At 34.7% G+C, this 13,221-nt stretch overlaps 1 protein-coding gene across 2 annotated transcripts in view; it reads right to left on the bottom strand.

Annotated features, from left to right (window-relative positions):
* The window catches only part of LOC149822161 (WAT1-related protein At4g19185-like), a 53,914-nt gene that overhangs the window by 1,812 nt on the left and 38,881 nt on the right, over nucleotides 1–13,221 (bottom strand). Inside the window, exons 5-6 of one of the 2 annotated variants that reach the window (XM_089980161.1) lie at nucleotides 1,009–1,164; nucleotides 522–673 (exon numbers count right to left, since the gene is read on the bottom strand). In XM_089980161.1, coding sequence (XP_089836287.1) covers nucleotides 522–673; nucleotides 1,009–1,164 — 308 coding nt within the window. The remainder of the gene's footprint in view (nucleotides 1–521; nucleotides 674–1,008; nucleotides 1,165–13,221) is intronic. The other variant, XM_089980162.1, reaches the window with a different exon arrangement.

The raw sequence follows: 13,221 nt of genomic DNA, 5'->3' as shown, positions 1-13,221 counted from the left end.
GGTACTTTTGTTGGCCCTTTTGCTTTCCCTTTATCATGAAGCAAGGAATATGTAATGCGAAATGTAAATATCTTTCATACCACTAGCTTATGAATCTGCGATGAAAGCTCTGACTTCAATAATAATCATCATCAAGGCCTTGACTCATCTATACAGGGTTGTCTTTAGGAATATAGATGGGCTGGACTCAGTTCAGATATAATCAAATGCAGCCTAATCAGACCCAGAGTTTGATGAAGAAATCCTTCAAACCTGGAACCAGTTAGCTATTTATCCCAACCAGATATAAATTTACATGTAAGTCAGTCTCATCTAGTAATATCCAGAAGTCTCATTTAGTAATATCGAGAGTCAAATTTGTAGGTAAGATTCAGATTTAGATGTGAATAGAAAACACAATTAAGATCTGAATAATAATTTCCACTTTCATCAGAATTTAGACATCACAAATATGATTGTAAGAAACCACAAGTAACGCAAGATCGCAAAGCTGAATGATTCACTCAGTGCTCAAGTCCCACCTTCCCAGATATAATGTGCTTCCAAGGAAAATCCTTGACAAAAAAGCAGATGCCAGAGGTTGAAGTGGGTTATACAATGCCACTAATGCAGGACCAATTATCTTATTACACCAAGTCAGAAGCGCGTAGTTGACAGCAGATGCAACAACACCCTGGAAATTAGGTTCTGCTCTCAGTATATTCTAATTATGATGGCACAGAGGGAAAAAAATAAAAATATCTAACTGCTAAAAGATTCATCATTAATCAGAAGATGATAATAATAGAATAATAAGGAAAGAATATCCCGTAAAATTCAGAAAAAATGAATTTTACCATAAAAACCTTTTATGGAACTTTCCTTTCACTTGGATCCCTGATACTTTTGAACAGGGGGAGAGCTTCATATTATGACGTGAATGTGTGAAAGAAGACATCTGCTTGAAGGTCCTTTTGAAATTATCTATAGAAATTATTATTACATACAAAATATAAATCAGAAACTTACAGCAAATATGACTGCCAATATTTTGAACTTTGATAAGGCCCAATCAGTATTGCCATTGGTTGCAAATAATCCAGTGAAAGCCATCAAAAGAGCACCAAAGAAATATGAATATGCTGTCAATGACAGGCTGGCAGGATACCTCATTAATACTGGAGCCTGAAATCATTAATCAAGCTTTCAGGGAAAAAAAGAAAAGAAAAAAGTCTGAAAGCAGCAGAAATATCTAAAGTCTCAGTCATATCTCTAAACCATACCAACTATCCGCATCTAGCAATCATATTCATCACCAATACACTATTCAAAGGCTATATCTTCCCATAGTTAAGGCTTTTATTAGGATAGAAATGCAGTATACATAACAAATCAGACAACAGAAAACAAACTCATCTAAATTGCACAACGAACATGGGAAAGCGAAAGGCAAATAATTTAAGCAAAAGAGGATCTGTCACATTATGGACAAGGATGGAAAGCATGTTTGAAACAGTAGTCCAAGTTAATTCAGGCTAATATAAACACTGAACTGTGGACGCCAACATTAGCCTATCGACCCACATAAAAGGATGTGGGGGAAAAAGATAGGTCAAAGAACTGGCTGCAGTGTACAGAAAGCGTGAAGCATACTTCCAGGCAGCAAAAAATAAAGTTCAAGACAATCTTTTAATTGAACCAGCATCAAGAGGCAGTAGCTCTTGAGACCAAACAGCTAAATGAATGAAACTGACTCTCACTTATTAATAACAGATTTACAGTTTAAACAATTTTAATCCTTGTAGAAACCAAAGGTGGTATTTTTGTTTGGTCATTGATGGCCTACACATAGTATATATATATATATATATATATATATATATATATATATATATATATATATATATATATATATATATATATATATATACAGTAATGAGCTGGTGCTGCCCCTTTTCTCGTTCTGTCTCGTTAGGCCTGTAACGACCCCAACTCATACCCATTGAAAACGCAAAAAAAAAAAATAAAGTGCGGAAACAATCCCAAAAACCCGGAGCCTTTACAGTTCCACTTTCAATTGGATAAAACAACCAACCACAATAGAGCTTACAATTATCATTCATATCAAACCAAACCTTTATTAAAATAATGAGTAATAAGTCTAGAGACAATTACATAAATGAAATATTCAGAGTGCAATAACTACTGAATGAAACAAAAAGAAAATAAAAGTAGATTGAGAAACGTTGTCCATCTATAATCTGTCTAACAAGTGTGTGACACCCGTGACTTCCCCAGAAGTCAATCGCTTAACTGATCATCTGCGGCTGCGAAAAACCACAAATAGAGAGGGTCAGAAATCCGAAGAATTCTGCGTACAGATCCCTCTAATGAAAATAAATGAGTATAAAGAACACGGATACGAATTCATACAATAATTCAAAAGAATGCAATTATGACAATTACATAATTCAGATAAGCATTCATGCAACAGGGAGCATCTATTAGGCATAAAAGAACATTAATCAATAACATGAATCACAATTTAAGTAAGCAGGAAATTAATCATGCATTAGAAATTAAACATCATGCATCCACCAACATGTAACAATTAAAAAAACATGTAACCGTGCATGTTCTAATGCATAGCAGGATTATGCATGATTTATGTGCAATGCATGATCACTTTATTATCTTTCCTTAAGGTTTTCTTTTTCTATATACATGCCCTATTAAATACATATAATTTAAGTTTCTCTTTTTAATTACCGTTGCCCGCGGATACACCAAGCAGGTACAATTTTTTCGAGGTCAAGTTAGTTTCCCACGGTAGCTTAACACAATTTGTATTTTATTACTGGGTTCCAAACTTAGCCCTCGACCGAATCACCTTCGAAACATTAGACCTCCACATCTAATGTCGGGGACACTAGGGACACCCCACGCCCACAAGTGTCACTTCCTTGGTATACCAAAACAACAATTGTGCCGAACACACCACCCCTAGGTAAAGTGACAGACTTTCCCTAAAACCATGGTCAGGAGAAAGAACCTCAATATCGGGTTCAGGGGTCAAAGTAAAGCACACAGAGTTTTTGTATCCTCGTGGTCCTGTTAAAAAGTATGCGAAAATGAATTGCAAGAATGCATAATGCATTCATAAGGTCCAACATTAGACAAACACAACCCCACAATGGGGAATAACAAAATCGCCCACTAAGAGACACCACAATAAGCCTACGAAGAGGCATAAGTTACATATGCTTTATTGAATAAGGGTCTAAAAGGCCAGGACTTACATGGAAGAATACCCCTCTATTTATACACAAAGGAGTGAGAGAAAGAGAGAACATTGGGAGGCCCAAAAGGGGACTCGTTGGGCCCCCAACGGTCACATTTGTGACCGTTAAATGAAATGCATTAAATGTATTTTACAATAAATAAAAAATAAAAAGAAAAAAGAAAATATAAAATAAAATACATGTAAAAAGATGTAAAAAGACTAAAATGCCCTTAATGGGCATAATTACAAAAATACCCGTTATCGGGTATGATGAGATAAATACATATATGTGTATATATATATGTATATATGATTACATATATTTTAACACCCCCCCCTCAAACTTTGCGTGGGGATAACGAGAAGTTTTAAGATACAAAAGGAGGGTTCCAGTCTTCAAAAAAAATCTTCAATGGAAGTCATCAACATTATAGCGCATGAAAGAACTTTGCATCTGTCAGTCTTTAACTGTCTTTAATGATCATCCCCAAGTTCCTTTCACGATGTATCATAGATGCTTCATTCATCCCATCTTGAAGATCCTGTGGAACAAGCCAAAAGAACTCCATGTAAAAAGTACCTTTGTATCTTAATCAAATAAGAGATATCAAAAAATGGATAATAGACCATAACATTGATTAAAAAGGACAATGATTCAAAAAATAATTTATGCATTTTGATTGAGTATTTATGCAAAACACAAATGAACCTTAAACATTGATAAAACACACTAAGTTCTTGAAGAAAGATAAATGCACAAAGGCCACACTAAGAACATTTGACCAAAAATATCTCCAAGAACCATGTAAAAATGCCTTCAAAGATGTGCACTTCAAGCACCAACACCACAAAGGAATACGTGTGCAAAGACACACCAAGAACACTTGAATAAAAGTACCCAAAAGTACAAAGGGGACACCCACAAATACCAAAAGATTGAATTTCTTAGAATAGGTGAGCACTAAGGCTCCCAAAATCATTCTTACAAAGGATTTTATCAATATTTGGAAGTAAGGAGTGTATGAACGGAGAACACTCACAAGTGCATAAAGACAGAAAATATGAGATTTGTATTAAGATCAAGTAAAAAATTTCATGTATTAGAAATATATCTAAGAAGACAGTGTTCACATAAGAACAAATTGCTCTCAAGGGAATGTGTACAAGAGCATATGAAAGAAAACATGTTTAACACACATAGATCACCAATAAGGAGACATTTTATCAACAAAAGATGAGTTAATGATTTCTCTCACATCTTAGAGAGAAGAAATTTTCTGCCAAACAAATGCCATATGTGAACTTGCAAGGACATGATCTAAAAAACATCCACCCAAGAGTCAAGAGCATAAAAGGAGTGTATAAAACACAAAAGTTCAAAAAGATTTAAGTCCACTTAAGAGGCAAAATAATGAGTGTTATTTTAGTAGAGAACCTTACACATTTAAGAACATCTCACTCAAATGATTGTAATTACAAAAACTCATTTTGCATATCAAATACAAAGGTAGCCAAAACCATAAGCACTTAATATGTAGATTAAATGCCAAAAAATCAATTTGATTTTAAAATATACATATTAATGATATGATTCACTTGTATCTTTAAAAGACAAAATATGAATGAAATTTAACAAATTTCAACAATAATTCATCCACTACAAGCAACTACCTCATTAGTCTTCCAAAACCCACAAATCAAGTATATAAGCTACTAGAACAAGAACATAATCATAATGTCATTAAAGGCCAAAAGACACACACAAAGGTGTGTATAAACACCGCTTGTCTACATGTAATAATATTTGAAATGAGTGTATCAACGACAGGAACAAGAGAATACACGCCAATATGGACCAAAAGCATCTCTTGTCTTCGTAAAAAGACACTCAAAATCAAGTATGTTCAGCTACTAGAACAATAGTATCAAGCCAACCATAGGTTAAAACACAATACATCTCTTGTCTACATAAAATGGCACTTGAAATGAGTGAAAGAAGCCAACCATGGGCATACATCTCAGCGACTAGAACAAGGACACAAATGCCAACATAGACTAAAATCACACAACATGGTGTGACTCAACGTGCCTTGTCTACATATAATAACACTCAAGATAAGTGTATTCAGCTACTAGACCAAGAGAACAAAACGAACAAAGGGCTACCAACACACAAAGGTGTAATAAAAATCTTGTCTACATATGATGACACTTAGATAAGAGTTATAAAAGGAGAAGACTTTTGAGGCAATAAGACTTGTAATGACAAACATATAACAAATAAAACATTGATTTTAATATACCTTAAAACATTTAAGGTTTCAACTATCATATATCCATCACAGGTTCACATAATTAAGAGCATCCATAAGAACAATGGCCAAAAATAAATGAGTGACACACTCATAATTAGATATCACATAACAAGTCATTTTAGGGTCAAACTACAAGTTGACAACCTAAAATGACATAACACAAGGTGCACATAACTCACCTTAACAAACATCTCTAATATAACAATAATAAGGCCAAACAAATGATGCATTAAATAACATGTGATGGACAAATATAAATGCCACAAAAAGGCAATAAACACTTAAAGAATCATTTTTCCAAATAAAAGTTTTTACAAAGAGGACCGATTAAAAAATAGAATCAAAGGTCTAATATAATTAATCACAACAATATGTCTCATAACAACAATTTTGTATAAACACTTTACGCAAAACCCATAAAAACGGTAAAAGGGGAACACACATGAATAAACAATTTTATTTATGTAAAAGAATGCTTAACAAGCATTACAAAACGGTTATCAAAATGTATTCACGACAATCTAGAGATGAAAAATCTAGAACCATTCTCAAACATTGAGAACATCTTAATGCTATCAATTGTAATACAAAAATACATATTTTCAAAAGATGACACAAGAGAGTTTTAACAAGGAACCAAGGCATATGCATAGATAAAAGAAACAATATGAGAGACTAAGTGCATACATTCTCATAGAAAAAGCACTCATGCAATAATTAAAGCCATATGTCTCATAAAATAAACATGTTTTTAATCAAGTTTAAGCATATATGCAAATGATTATATAAAATTTTACATTTTTAAGCATGTAACGAATTGAGAATTTCAAACATGAATATGCATGTCTATCAAGGATGAAATACAAATTGTATTTTGACGATTATCATATATATATATATATATATATATGTGTGTGTGTGTGTGTGTGTGTGTGTGTGTGAAAAACAAGTTTATATTTTATAAAATAAGACATCATTATCAAATCAATAAGATAAGACAATTATTGACGAAACATCTAGAATAAATAATTCATGGTTATATATATATATATATATATATATATATATTAAAGTTATTTAAAAAAAAAGGCTTCAAGATTCAAAACATACTACATATATCTAGTTTCCTTAAATACGTTCAATGACGGTTAAAATACTATTTTAGAAAAAAAAAAACATACATTTCCATATATTTCCTTTCAAAACATACTACATACGTATATATGTTTATATATATATATATATATATATATATATTGTAAAACCCGAAAATTTTATAAAATTTTGCGAATTGGGCCTGGATCCAAATTACAGATCCAGGACCCATAAAGTGGTTTTTCGCATACATTTACCTCGTAAATTTGATATGTACGTATAAGTACAATAATTTGTAATTAACTAAATAATTCGGAGAATAATCATTCAATAGGGGTGCGTAGATGGGTATGGGATCCATATACTGGATTCATGTGCATATATATATTTATATATATCTAAATATATATATATATATATATATGTGTATAATCATAAATAAATAATATTAATATTTGTAATACTATAGAAATATAATATATATATATATATATATTAAGCGGATTCGAGGATCCACAGTTGGATCCACTTGGATCCAACTTGCGGATCCATTTTGGTGGGGGTTAAGGTTTTATATAAAATGCGAGATTTAAAATGAATAAAATTTTTAAGTTTTTTTTTATTTATCTGAGGATCCACAGTGGATCCATTTGGATCCACTTGTGGATCCATTTTGACTTGGGGTCGGGTTGCGGGTCTCGGGTTCGGACCCGAGCCCCACCCCATATTCTTCAGCCCTGTTAAACGAAAAGGGCAACCCGATAAGGGTTGCCCGATGAAACCCTAGCAGAAAGCAAAAGGGGGTGCAGGGGGTTACGCAGAGCGTAACGACCCCGCGCCCATCTCGGCAGAGGAGGGGGAGTCCGGGTCGATAAAAGGAGGTGGAGAGGAAGCCCTCTCCACTCGCCTCTCCCTTTTCACTCAGTCCTTCTCTCTCCCTCGTCTCTCTCCCTGTCTGCGTGCGCGCACCGGAGGTAGAAGATCGCCGACAAGTTGCGACAGCCACCGCAGCTCCAGCAAGCACCCTTCTTCACGGTAGCAGCGTGGAGCGACACCAGCCGACCGTGCCTGCACGTCTCCAGCCTCCGATCGCCGGAAAGATCGCCGGAAAACCAGCGAAACAGGTACGGTGCCTCTTGGATTTCGGGTTAGGGATCGAACATGGGTTCGATTCCATGCGTGGGTTTGTGGGGAGGATTCGGGGATTAGGTTGTTTCCCCATTTCGAAAACCCAAATCGATTTGGGGATTTACTGTACCTAACCCTAAACTGAAACAAAGTCCAACCCAAATCGATTTGGGGATTTTCTTACCTAACCCTACATTGCAAAAATCCCTAGCCCAAACGATTTGGGGTTCGGCTGTGGTATCGAATTAGCCCCATTCGTGGGGTTTCCGATTCTTTGAAATGGATAACCCCAATTTTTGGGGGATTTCTGTTTTGGGACCCAATAACCTAGATACTAAAGGGAAAGAGGAAATTGGAGTTTGCTTATGTTGAGTGCTAAACCATATGGAAGAATTTGTATCTTGGTTCAATTAAGTTTTTGTTTCAGCAGGATGCCCAGTTTCAACGTTATTTGCTACAGAAATCTTGAGTTTTATTTAGGAAATAAATTGGTAATAATTTTATGAGTTGTTGGTTTATGCTAGGCATCGATTGTTTTAAGATGATTCACATGCATTGTTGATTCCATGTGAACCGATGTTTATGGATAGGTGTTTGAAAGATTGTATATACAAAACTGATCCTGTGATATTTCATGTACCCATTTCATTGATTTGAATTTGATAAGCCTTAAAATCAAATCTCCATTGAAACAAATGGAAATGGAGTCTGCAGTTTTTGTTAGCATTAATATATTAAATTTTACCCTGTTTCTTGATGAACTGCATGAGCAAATTCCCCATCTGTGTTTTCTATTTGGACGTTCTTTATGATTTTTGCATAATTAATGTTGATTAAGATATATATATATATACAAGAACTGGACCACAGGCTGTATGATTTCACTCTTAATCTTATATGTACGTTGTCTGAAGGGGATGTGAGATTTCTATTTTTCTTATATAAAAAGGGGGTTTATTAGTTGTTGCATCCTCTGTCTTTGGAATTTGAGCATTTCTTAGGTTATGACTCAAAGTTTGCTCTTAAATTGTTAATGGTCTGTCTCAGGTATTGAAATTTTATCTTAGGCAGATATGGTCTTACTAGAGTTATGAATTATGACTTGCATTTTTCTTTGTAAAGATACATATATTAGACGTTCTCAAGACCATATGGGTTACGCTCAGGCTTGTTATTAGCTGGACCATGTGCATTCAATGCTTTTGATATCAAATCCATAGTGTTGCTGTGTATATTTTTGTAAATAAACCATAAGTCATTTTATGTATAGAAATTCTTTTATAAGTGTTCATTTGACTACAGTAGTCTTAATCAATGACTTTATACTAAGTGTCAATATTAAAGAAAAAAACTATTATGCTTGCATTGCATTTTTGGCTTCTTGCAGTACTGTTTCCAACCATGCATCTCTTTCACAACAAATTAATTAGTGGTGAAATACTCTCTTGGAACTTATTTGGAAGTATACCTCTTAGCATACTAAAGTCAAAGTTTTCAGAAATATTGTATATATTCTCTTAAGCTTCATTTGAACTGTCTGAAAAAGTTTTCCATCAGTTGAAAAGGGAAAGGAAAGAAACTCAGCTGATTTAGGAGTACTAGCTGTGAAGTTTTGTCTGAACTGTGAATGTTTCCTTTTAACTGTTGATGATGCAGAAATTTGATTGTTGATCTTTTAATGACAAAGCAATGGCTAGCTGGAATGTCCATTTTGACTAGCGTTAGAACCAGTTAGCATGACCATTGTGCTGTTTTTGACAATTTTAGTCTTGTTGTTTTGTTATAAGTATTGAGTGGAAAGAGAGCATAAGATCATGGGTTGTGTGGTACCCTGCCAAGCCCAGCCGACTGGTGCTGGATTATATTTTTACAAAGGAAAATATAATAAATGCTATTCCCTTAACCTGTCCATGCTTGTGGACAAAGGACAGGTCCATTGAATCCTTGTTCATGTATAGTATGACTCATATGGAAGCTTAGCTTAATACCTTAAGTTTTCAGAATACTAGCTAATCATGTTAGATCTGGCTCTTTGCATACAGGTGAATGAAAATGTGAATAGGCTTAAACTTGATTTGATATGCTTGAGTTGGATATCGTTGTCTAGTTGTTTTCATGGGCATGAGCAATCATGAAAGTAATGTTTTATTGCTTAAATCTACATGCATGGGTGTTCACGTGATATAATAAAAATTATCAAGGAATGACAACATACATTTTGGAATAAATATGTGAATCCTTGCACATGAATCTTTGAAACCGTGCTTGTGAATGTTGTTGTTTTATGTCCATGGTTATATTGGCATATATGGATGTGCATTTGGAAACACTTGTCGTGGAGATTTATGCTTTCACTTGACTGTTATGACTATGGTTCGCATGAGTGTGAGCATGATTCAATTGTTGGTAAGTCTTCTTGAACATGTACGCTTGATTATTGTGTGAATTGGTACATGTACACTCACACACTTAAAGAAACCATGAATTTGGTTAAATATGTGATGTAGGTAAAACACACATATTGAAAATGCATATGAATGAATTATGACATGCATATGTTTGGGTTTAGATTTGCATGAATATATATGCTGTTTGGCATTTTGGCTTAGTGTTATGAATGAAACACTACTTGGTTTTATTATGTGATGCACTAATGGCCAAATTGGACCATCACCGGCCTGAAGAGCCGTGGGTTTGGTTTTCTTTTAATTATGTTTTTAAATGCATCACTTGGCACATTACTGCACTGTTCTAGTGGTGGATACGGGCTGGAGTCCCGAATGGGTCCCTGCAAGGGAGGATGCGGGGTTTTCACTTTACTTTTGCATATGTGTGGCAAACTTAAAGAATGAACTTTAAATAAAAATAATGAATAAGAACAGTGTAATATACATTCTGGGATATCTCATCTAGAGTATGAGAATCTTGGATATCCGGTCTTGGGGAGACTGTGAGGATACAAAAAACTCCGTGTGCGTTGTTGCCCCTGAACCCGATATTGAGGTTCTTCTCCTGGCCACGGTTTTAGGGAGAGCCCACCACTTTACCCGGGAGTGGTGTGTTAGTCACAGCTGTGAGTTTATGGTACCAAGGAAGTGGCACTTGTGGGCGTGGGGTGTCCCTTGTGTCCCCGACATTAGATGTGGAGGTCTAATGTTCCGATGGATGGTGTTGTTTCCTGATATCGGTCGAGGGCTAAGTTGGAACCCAGTAATAAAATATAAATTGTGTGTTAAGCTACCCTGGGAACCTACTTGACCTCGGGGTTTGTACCCGTTTGGTGTATCCGCGGGCCACGGTAATTAAAAAGAGGAACTTAAAGATGTGTGCATCTAATAGGGCATGCATATGGAAAGATGGAACTTAAATGAAAGATAACAGAAGAAATCATGCATTGCACATAATCATGCATTTTTCTGTTATGCATTAGATCATGCATGTTTGAATCATTCTTGGTATCATGACATCATTTGGTGGTTGCATACGCTTTACTTCGTGAAATCATGCTGAAAGGTTGGTTATTTAGTTGTTGATATATGACACTGTTTACTGTTATTGATTGGTGAGTAAATGAAATCATTGGTAGTTATGAAAATTTAGATGTTGAAAATTTTATATCTGCGCTCACTCAAATCACTGCATGAAATCTTATCCATGTTCTTTCTCTCATCTGGTTTCTTTAGAAGTAGCTGTGCTCAGAATTTCGGTTCTGACACCCTACTTTGTTGGTTTTTCACAGGAAATGGTGAACAGTGAAGTTGGACATGCATCTGGGGATGGATGAGTTATACTTGGACTTGTCAGCTTCAGTAGAGGATATTGTGACTCTTTCTTTTGTCTTTCAGTTCTTTTAAATTCTGCAATTGTTACTTTACTTTCAGTTGAAGGAAACTTTGTCTTTGAAATTTTATTACTCATTAATAAAAGAGTTTTAGTTGGTTGATATGGATGATAATTGCAACTTCGTTTGTGGTGTGTGGTTATCCAACTGAAATTGGAACTGTAGGGACCCCAGGTCTCTGGGAAGTTTTCCGCAACTCTTAGAAAAAAAAAAATTCCGCATTTTTCAAAAGTAGGAGTTGGGGTCGTTACATATATATATATATATATATATATATATATATATATATATATATATATATATATATATATATATATATATATATTCAATGGTAGAAAAAAAACAAGTGTTTTTCTCATGTGTAATGCATAGGCTAAATACTTGAAAAGTGTAAGAATACATGCCAAGTAATCCCAAGTAGAAGGAAGAGAGATAAGAGATAACAAACGCTTCATCAAAACATAGAAAAAGAAAAGAAGTAACAAAAACTTCACCACTTTTTCGATTTTTTGAACATCACGTTTTCTGATGCACCGAAGGACTAGCTTGATTATAACTGAGCTCTGATACCATGTTAGAAAGTATGCGAAAATGAATTGCAAGAATGCATAATGCATTCATAAGGTCCAACATTAGACAAACACAACCCCACAATGGGAAATAACAAAATGGTCCACTAAGGAACACCACAATAAGCCTACGAAGAGGCATAAGTTACATATGTTTTATTGAATAAGGGCCTAAAAGGTCATGCCTTCCATGGGGGAATACCCCTCTATTTATACACAAATGAGTGAGAGAAAGAGTGAGAGAGAGAGAACATTGAGAGGCCCAAAAGGGGACTCGTTGGGCCCCCAACGGTCACATTTGTGACCGTTGGGGGTCCAACGACTCCTTTGGTTGGGACCCCCAATGCAATGCATTAAATGCATTATACAATAAATGAAAAATAAAAAGAAAAAAGAAAATATAAAATAAAATACATGTAAAAAGATGTAAAAAGACTAAAATGCCCCTGATGGGTAGAATTACAAAAATACTCTTTATCGGGTGTGATGAGCTAAATACATATATATATATATATATATATATATATATATATATATATATATATGATTACATATATTTTAACAGGTCCCCCAAAACCGAAACTCTAAGATTCTCATTCTTTCGATGGGAGATCTCAGAACGTATATTATACTGTTCTTATTTATTATCTTTTATTAAAAGCCAATTATTCAGTTTTGCAATTCATCATGCAAAAGCAAAGGCAAAAGCTCTCATCTACCTTTGTGAGAACCATCACGAGACTCTCGCCCGTTGAAACACATAGAACAGTGTAATAAAAATAAATGTGATTTTTGTGATGCATTTAAATGTAAATAAAGAAAGAGCATCCCGTGCTCAAGGCTCTCCAGGCCTGCGATGATTCACTTGGATCATCGATGCACCATGAGCAAAAATCATAACAATGTGATATAATTCACATGCTTTCTAAATGCACATTCATATATGCAGTTTTCAACTATGTATGAAACAAAGATATTTAGAAGCATGTTTACAATCAATTCATGTGATAG

The sequence above is a fragment of the Nuphar pumila genome, chromosome 11 (genome assembly GCF_984573655.1).
Source record: "Nuphar pumila chromosome 11, dmNupPumi1.hap1.1, whole genome shotgun sequence".
Taxonomy (NCBI): Eukaryota; Viridiplantae; Streptophyta; class Magnoliopsida; order Nymphaeales; family Nymphaeaceae; genus Nuphar; species Nuphar pumila.
The sequence above is the reverse complement of the archived record's forward strand: the minus strand, read 5'-3'. Positions and strand labels throughout refer to the sequence as shown.